The sequence below is a fragment of the Sander vitreus genome, unplaced genomic scaffold (genome assembly GCF_031162955.1).
Source record: "Sander vitreus isolate 19-12246 unplaced genomic scaffold, sanVit1 R1_20, whole genome shotgun sequence".
In the NCBI taxonomy this organism is placed as follows: domain Eukaryota; kingdom Metazoa; phylum Chordata; class Actinopteri; order Perciformes; family Percidae; genus Sander; species Sander vitreus.
Window position 1 is genome coordinate 170,001 of NW_027595399.1, and position 8,174 is coordinate 178,174.

At 47.3% G+C, this 8,174-nt stretch overlaps 1 protein-coding gene across 1 annotated transcript in view; it reads right to left on the bottom strand.

The window, feature by feature from the left end:
• The window catches only part of LOC144513178 (suppressor of tumorigenicity 14 protein homolog), a 24,231-nt gene extending 17,005 nt beyond the window's left edge, over positions 1–7,226 (bottom strand). The window contains exons 1-3 of the mRNA XM_078244169.1: positions 6,824–7,226; positions 2,725–2,887; positions 1,602–1,732 (exon numbers count right to left, since the gene is read on the bottom strand). Coding sequence (XP_078100295.1) covers positions 1,602–1,732; positions 2,725–2,887; positions 6,824–6,865 — 336 coding nt within the window. The 5' untranslated portion in view covers positions 6,866–7,226. The remainder of the gene's footprint in view (positions 1–1,601; positions 1,733–2,724; positions 2,888–6,823) is intronic.
• Positions 7,227–8,174: the final 948 nt, after the last annotated feature.

Sequence of the window (8,174 nt, forward strand, 5' to 3'; positions counted from 1 at the left end):
GCCGTACCAGGAAGACCAGCCAACCCTTCTACATCCCTGGCCGTACCAGGAAGACCAGCCAACCTTCTACATCCCTGGGCGTACCAGGAAGACCAGCAACCTTCTACATCCCTGGCCGTACCAGGAAGACAAGCCAACCCTTCTACATCCCTGGCCGTACCAGGAAGACAAGCCAACCCTTCTACATCCCTGGCCGTACCAGGAAGACCAGCCAACCCTTCTACATCCCTGGCCGTACCTGGAAGACCAGCCAACCCTTCTACATCCCTGGCCGTACCAGGAAGACCAGCCAACCCTCCTACATCCCTGGCCGTACCAGGAAGACCAGCCAACCCTTCTACATCCCTGGCCGTACCAGGAAGACAAGCCAACCCTTCTACAGCCCTGGCCGTACCAGGAAGACCAGCCAACCCTTCTACAGCCCTGGCCGTACCAGGAAGACAAGCCAACCCTTCTACATCCCTGGCCGTACCAGGAAGACCAGCCAACCCTTCTACAGCCCTGGCCGTACCAGGAAGACCAGCCAACCCTTCTACAGCCCTGGCCGTACCAGGAAGACCAGCCAACCCTTCTACAGCCCTGGCGGTACCAGGAAGAAGTTTTCGAAATGATTGGATGCAAAAACAATTCCTTAAGAATGAGCTGCAAGGTCATGTGCACCGAAGTGCCACGAGCTAATTGTTTCATAACCTCGGCGTCTAATTTGAAAAAGCATATTGATATTACGGTTGCACGATATTGAAAAAATGTAATATTGCGATATCGATATTAATTTCGATATTTTTAAAATTACCAAAGTTATGGGAAAACATCAAAATAGATGTTTTCTTACAACACAAGGTTAATTTCAACTGACTGGACTGGTACAACATGTGTTTATAGAACAGGACATGTACTGGTTGGACAGTATAAATATATAAATAAGGACCATGTCTACAGAACAGGACATGTTCTACTGGTTGGACAGTATAAATATATAAATAAGGACCATGTCTACAGAACAGGACATGTTCTACTGGTTGGACAGTATAAATATATAAATAAGGACCATGTCTACAGAACAGGACATGTACTGGTTGTATGTACACTACAGTATAAAAAAACAATGCAATGCAACATGTGTTGGCTTGAAGTCAAAGTATTTCCAATAGGATAAAAATAGAAAAAGGGGGTAGGACCAGAAAAGTTATTTTTTTACCTTCTCCCTACTCCTTTTTGAACGTGGGAATTTCCTATTTGAATCGCTTACAATAATTTTGAAAGATTGTGCTTTTTACATGTTCAAAATAAACTACAAACAAACATATGAATATTAAGTAAAAAAGACATGCAAAGGAAACCCAGAAAAAGGGGGTCGGCATGTTGGGTTGTCCATATAATAATTCTATGAGAGTATTACATCGATACACTGGTGTTATCGCAGCTATCATACATCAGGTTTCTGGAGTCTCTTTATGGTTCTTAGTGTGCACCGTGAGGTAGTGACGTTAGCAACCTGACGCTGCACAGCAACTTTCTCTAAAGACTGCTTTACTCTGGCGTGTCATGTGACCAGAGATTTGATTTGTGATTGGTTTGGGATGGTGTTTGGGAAGGGTCACCTGCGTGCTGACCAGCCCTGCCAGCTGGCTGAACTCTGAGCTGCTGGGATCTTCATACGCCGGCATGAAGCGCTGGTTATTTATTCCCATCTGGCCGATGTAAAGCTTCTTCACTCGGACATCACTGCGTACTGGAGGGGGGGGGGGGAGGGAAGGAAGGAAGGAGGGAGAGAGGGAGAATTGAATTGAGAGACAGAGAGAAAATCTACATCCTATGTACACACATTAGCAGTGTATTGTGGGTATTTTATAGTGGACATTAAACATTGAGAATTGGAACACCACTACAACACTATACAGGGAACTATTACCGTGAGAGGGAACGCTATCTAACACACATTGTATCCGTTTTATGGCTCATAGAAAATGTGATTGGCTGTTAACTTTAAAAAGGTCGTAGCCGTGTTGGCCGGTGATGACTACAGTTCATTTAAATCCCCGATTATAGCAATGATTAAGGAGAGGATGGCTGTATTTGTGCACATGGAAACATGAATCCAAGTATGTTTAGGGGTTAAGTGGCACAAACTCACTGCATAATCCTGAGAAGGAACTGTTCTAGGTAGTATTATAAGTGAAGTAAGATACTGATTGGCTGTTTGAATGTGACAGGTGTGTTGATTGAGAGACACGCCCATTGATGAGTGCTTGTCCCACCCCTGGGGACGGAGAAGGGGAGGGGCTACACGTGTTTGTTGTTTAAATACTCCTGATGAAGGTCTGCAGGGACCGAAAGGTTTTCTGTAAATAAACGGAGATGCTATCGCGAGAGCAGAGTGCTGGAGGTTTCCCTTTGTTCCAAACTGGGTGAAATTATTAAAATGATATTATTATTTCATAGTAGATTTTGTCTAACTTTGGGTCGTAGCTCTCTCTCTCTTCTAGCCACAACCCTAAAGTCCATACAGCATAGTATCGCATTTTATAAACTACACATGATTATTTTAAGATTAATAATATCAATGGCTTTTGCAGTCCACTAGAGAGATTTAACAAAAGGCAATACATTTCAATATATCGCACATCAACACAATATGTCTAAAGATCTGGTAATATGGTATTGTGACATGGGTATGGTGATGCCCCCCCCCGTTGTCTGCGGTTTCCTGTAAATAAAGCTCACAGTGAAAGTGCCAGACGAGCAGTCCGCTGAGCAGAGCCACAGCAGCAGCTCCCAGCACCAGACCCACTCCCAGCCACGTCTTCTTCCTCCGGCCCGGCTTCTTCTCCAGATGTTTGGAGTCCGAGGCCGGCAGGAACACCTGGGTGGTGTCCAAATCTCCGGCCTGCAGACACCGAGACACAGACAGGGACACACAGACAGGGGGAGGACAGGGAGACACAGGCAGGGAGACAGGGAGACACAGACAGGGGGAGGACAGGGAGACACAGGCAGGGAGACAGGGAGACACAGACAGGGGGAGGACAGGGAGACACAGGCAGGGAGACAGGGAGACACAGACAGGGGGAGGACAGGGAGACACAGGCAGGGAGACAGGGAGACACAGACAGGGAGGGGTTATAATAATCATAACTATTTATTAAGCAGCTTTAAAAACAGTGTACAAAGTGCTTTGACAGACAGAAATGATATAATTATGTTATATATTCCACAAACGGATGGGTGAGATGAAGCTGTTGTCACACATACAGGTTCTCGTTCCTCGCCTTAAAAGTTTTATTATTTATTCTTTTATTACGGTTATGTTTAGGCAAAACAAAAGTAAGCGTTATGCAGCGAACAAAGTTCAGTTTAGGATATAAAACGTTTGGATTAAAACATTCCCGAGGAAGAAGGGGACTTTTTAATTATTCTACTTTATCTGTTATCGGTCAAATAAAACACAGATATAGATAATCACTCGATCCCTAAATACTCCTCTTAACTTTCAGTGGGCTTCTCATCTCGTGAGAGTGATGATCAGCTTCCTGTTGATGTTTAAACCGTGTTGACTGTTAAACATCAGAAACCATGAGTTCAACGCAGTACCAGGGACACAGTTCACAGTACCAGGGACACAGTCCGCAGTACCAGGGACACAGTCCGCAGTACCAGGGACACAGTCCGCAGTACCAGGGACACAGTCCGCAGTACCAGGGACACAGTCCGCAGTACCAGGGACAGAATCCGCAGTACCAGGGACACAGTTTGTGTCTGTGTGAACCGGTTCCACCCTGAGAAAGTGAAGCAGGGTGGTGCTGCTCCTCAGGAATGTTTTCCCTCCTGATGTGTCAGCATGCTTGGTTCCACGCCCGGTTATACCGTGAGACACAAAGCCGCACCTCCAAACCGTCAGGGAACACCTTTAGAGGCAAAGCTGCATGAAACTGCTGCTAAACCAACAATGTCTCCTTTTCACCTTTCTGTTTCTGCACCTGTGATCAAGTTCAAATCAGGCAGAGCTGGAGTCGTTGGAAGGTTAGCAGCTTCCCCGTTTCCAGTCTCTCTGGGGCTTCATCTCCACCGCTACATTTGGGTTTCAAAAGGAATATCTTCTGCTACGTTCCCCCCTCTCATTCCCCCTGCTCTGGTGTCCCCCCTCTCATTCCCCCTGCTCTGGTGTCCCCCCTCTCATTCCCCCTGCTCTGGTGTTTCCCCCTCTCATTCCCCCTGCTCTGGTGTTCCCCCCTCTCATTCCCCCTGCTCTGGTGTCCCCCCCCTCTCATTCCCCCTGCTCTGGTGTTTCCCCCCTCTCATTCCCCCTGCTCTGGTGTTTCCCCCCTCTCATTCCCCCCTGCTCTGGTGTTTCCCCCTCTCATTCCCCCTGCTCTGGTGTCCCCCCTCTCATTCCCCCTGCTCTGGTGTTCCCCCCTCTCATTCCCCCCCCTTATTCCCCCTGCTCTGGTGTTTCCCCCTCTCATTCCCCCTGCTCTGGTGTTTCCCCCCTCTCATTCCCCCCTGCTCTGGTGTTTCCCCCCCTCTCATTCCCCCTGCTCTGGTATTCCCCCTGCTCTGGTGTTCCCCCTCTCATTCCCCCCTGCTCTGGTGTTCCCCCTCTCATTCCCCCTGCTCTGGTATTCCCCCCTCTCATTCCCCCTGCTCTGGTGTTTCCCCCTCTCATTCCCCCTGCTCTGGTGTTCCCCCTCTCATTCCCCCTGCTCTGGTGTTCCCCCTCTCATTCCCCCCTCTCATTCCCATAGGTGTCGATTTTGGTGGGGACGCGTACCTACCAGATTTTGTCATGAGTCATTTTGTACCCACCACTTTTTTGAAAACCTCAAGCTTAATTTAGTTTAAAAAAAAAAAAAGTCCATAACACATAATTCTTGACACAATCTACACACACACACACACACACACACACACACACACACCCCCCCCCACTGGCTGCATGCTTCTCTGTTCACAACGCTGCCTGTTGGGACATTCTGCTTAACGTGAAAAAAAGCTTAACATGTTTAATGTACCTAAACAATGATCAATGATCACCAAATGTCTCTCTCATATTGCTCCTCATAACCACTGAAAACTGACAAAAAAATCGAACCAGAAATGTGGTGGTGATTGATCGTTGTTTAGGTACGTTAAACCACATTAAGATTTTTCACGTTATGACTTATAAAGCCCATGAGAACCGTGAGGAGTCAACCCACAGCCGCTCCGCTGCCCTGCTGAAAATGTGAAGCAGAGACCCTTAATGTCAGATAACGACCAGAATAATGGGACTTTGGGTTAGATTTTTTGTCAGTTTTCAGTGGTTATGAGCAGCAATATGAGAGAGACATTTGGTAATCATTGATCATTGTTTACGTACATTAAACCACGTTTTTATTCATTAAGCTACAGGACAGCGTCTTTCATAACATGACCTGCGCGAAAGAGGAAAAAAAAAAAAGTATGCGTCATCATACCCAGCACTTCTGGAACTGTACTTCCGAATGCGTCTCTGTCCCCGGGACATTTCAAACCAAACTGACGCCCATGCTCATTCCCCCTGCTCTGATGTTTCCCCCTCTCATTCCCCCCTCTCATTCCCCCTGCTCTGATGTTTCCCCCTCTCATTCCCCCCTCTCATTCCCCCTGCTCTGGTGTTCCCCCTCTCATTCCCCCTGCTCTGGTGTTCCCCCTCTCATTCCCCCTGCTCTGGTGTTCCCCCTCTCATTCCCCCTGCTCTGGTGTTTCCTCCTCTCATTCCCCCTGCTCTGGTGTCCCCCTCTCATTCCCCCTGCTCTGGTGTTCCCCCCCTCGTTCCCCTGCTCTGGTGTTTCCTCCCCTCTCATTCCCCCTGCTCTGGTGTTTCTCCCCTCTCATTCCCCCTGCTCTGGTGTTTCCCTCTCATTCCCCCTGCTCTGGTGTTCCCCCCTCTCATTCCCCCTGCTCTGGTGTTCCCCCTCTCGTTCCCCCTGCTCTGGTGTTTCTCCCTCTCATTCCCCCCTGCTCTGGTGGTTCCCCCTCTCATTCCCCCCTGCTCTGGTGGTTTCCCCCTCTCATTCCCCCCTGCTCTGGTGGTTCCCCCCTCTCATTCCCCCTGCTCTGGTGGTTCCCCCTCTCATTCCCCCTGCTCTGGTGTTTCCCCCTCTCATTCCCCCTGCTCTGGTGTTTCTCCCTCTCATTCCCCCTCTCATTCCCCCTGCTCTGGTGTTCCCCCTCTCATTCCCCCTGCTCTGGTGGTTCCCCCCTCTCATTCCCCCTGCTCTGGTGTTTCCCCCTCTCATTCCCCCTGCTCTGGTGGTTCCCCCTCTCATTCCCCCTGCTCTGGTGTTTCCCCCTCTCATTCCCCCTGCTCTGGGGGAACAGGTAAACTTGTGTGATGTCAGCTTGTTAAATGTGTAATTTGGGAAACACTGATCCACATTTTAGAGACCAAACTACTCATCCAGAACACAATCCACCATGAAGGTAATACATTGGTAGTTGAACCTTATTATTATGTATTATTATATTATTAATAATACTTTGACCCTGTCTAAAAGATGCTGTTTGGTTTCTGTTTTAATCTCGGGTGAAACTGACAGACCTGTGACGTCTCAGTGTGACGTTAAAGTCCTTAAGGACACGCGCGCGCGCGCACACACACACACACACACACACACACACACACACACACACACATACAGAAACACGCACGCACGCGCACACACACACAGAAACACGCACGCACGCGCGCGCGCACACACACACACACACACACACACACACACACACACACACACACACACACACAATCTCTTTGTTAAATATTGTTTAATAAAGTGTGTTACCAGAAAAGAAAAGACCTCACCTGTCTCGGGATGAACTTCTGTCCTGAATCCAGTGCATCCATGCCGTCTCCCCTGTTTTATATATAGATTATATATATCCAACTTATTCCGTGTTTACCGGAGTTTCTGTGTGTCCTCCCAGTGAGTCTCGCGCTCCGCTGCCATTAGCCTAATGTCCCGGTGACATCATGGCGGCGACAGGTGAGCAGCGACAGGTGTCTCACTGAGACAGAAAACACGGGCTGAATGCGTTCAAAGTTAGTTAGTTAAACAGTGGATGTTGGTGCCGGTCCCGGGTCGCGGTCAGAGCCGGGTTAGACGCCTTCAGACCGGAGGAAGAACCGAACAAACGGCGGCTCAGTTCTCACGGAGAAACTAAAGATTTGACTGCAGGAACGAGGAAACTCCACTCATCAAAGAGACCGCAGGCAGAGAGAATACTGACACGTGATTGGTCCCTGCAGGTAGAGCCCAACCTCAGCTCCCATGATGCAGTGCGCGGCTCGGTTTGTTGCCTGAACATAATTTCTTAAAAAGTATCAGTTCAGGCACCTGCATTTCTTGTGGGGATGTATGAAAAATGTAATTGTATTTTAAATATTTTACCATCTTATCAATCTACGGTGGCCCTGAAGTGCAAATCACAACAGCAAATAGAAAAACGCAACAGCAAATATGAAAACACGACAACACGACAGCAAATATGAAAACACTTCAACAAATCATGAAACAAAACGGCATTATCTTCTACTGGAAAAGGTAGAGCCTATCTCGCAGAGGACGGAGCCTCCTGATTGGACAGACAGTTTTCATATTTGCTGTCGTGTTGTCGTGTTTTCATATTTGCTGTCGTGTTGTCGTGTTTTCATATTTGTTGTCGTGTTTTCATATTTGTTGTCGTGTTTTCATATTTGTTGTCGTGTTTTCCTATTTGTTGTCGTGTTTTCATATTTGTTGTCGTGTTTTCATATTTGTTGTCGTGTTTTCATATTTGTTGTCGTGTTTTCGTGTTTTCATATTTGTTGTCGTGTTTTCGTGTTTTCATATTTGCTGTCGTGTTTTCGTGTTTTCATATTTGTTGTCGTGTTTTCCTATTTGCTGTCGTGTTTTCATATTTGTTGTCGTGTTTTCATATTTGTTGTCGTGTTGTCGTGTTTTCATATTTGTTGTCGTGTTTTCATATTTGTTGTCGTGTTTTCATATTTGCTGTCGTGTTTTCGTGTTTTCATATTTGCTGTCGTGTTGTCGTGTTTTCATATTTGCTGTCGTGTTTTCATATTTGTTGTCGTGTTTTCATATTTGCTGTCGTGTTTTCGTGTTTTCATATTTGTTGTCGTGTTTTCGTGTTTTCATATTTGTTGTCGTGTTTTC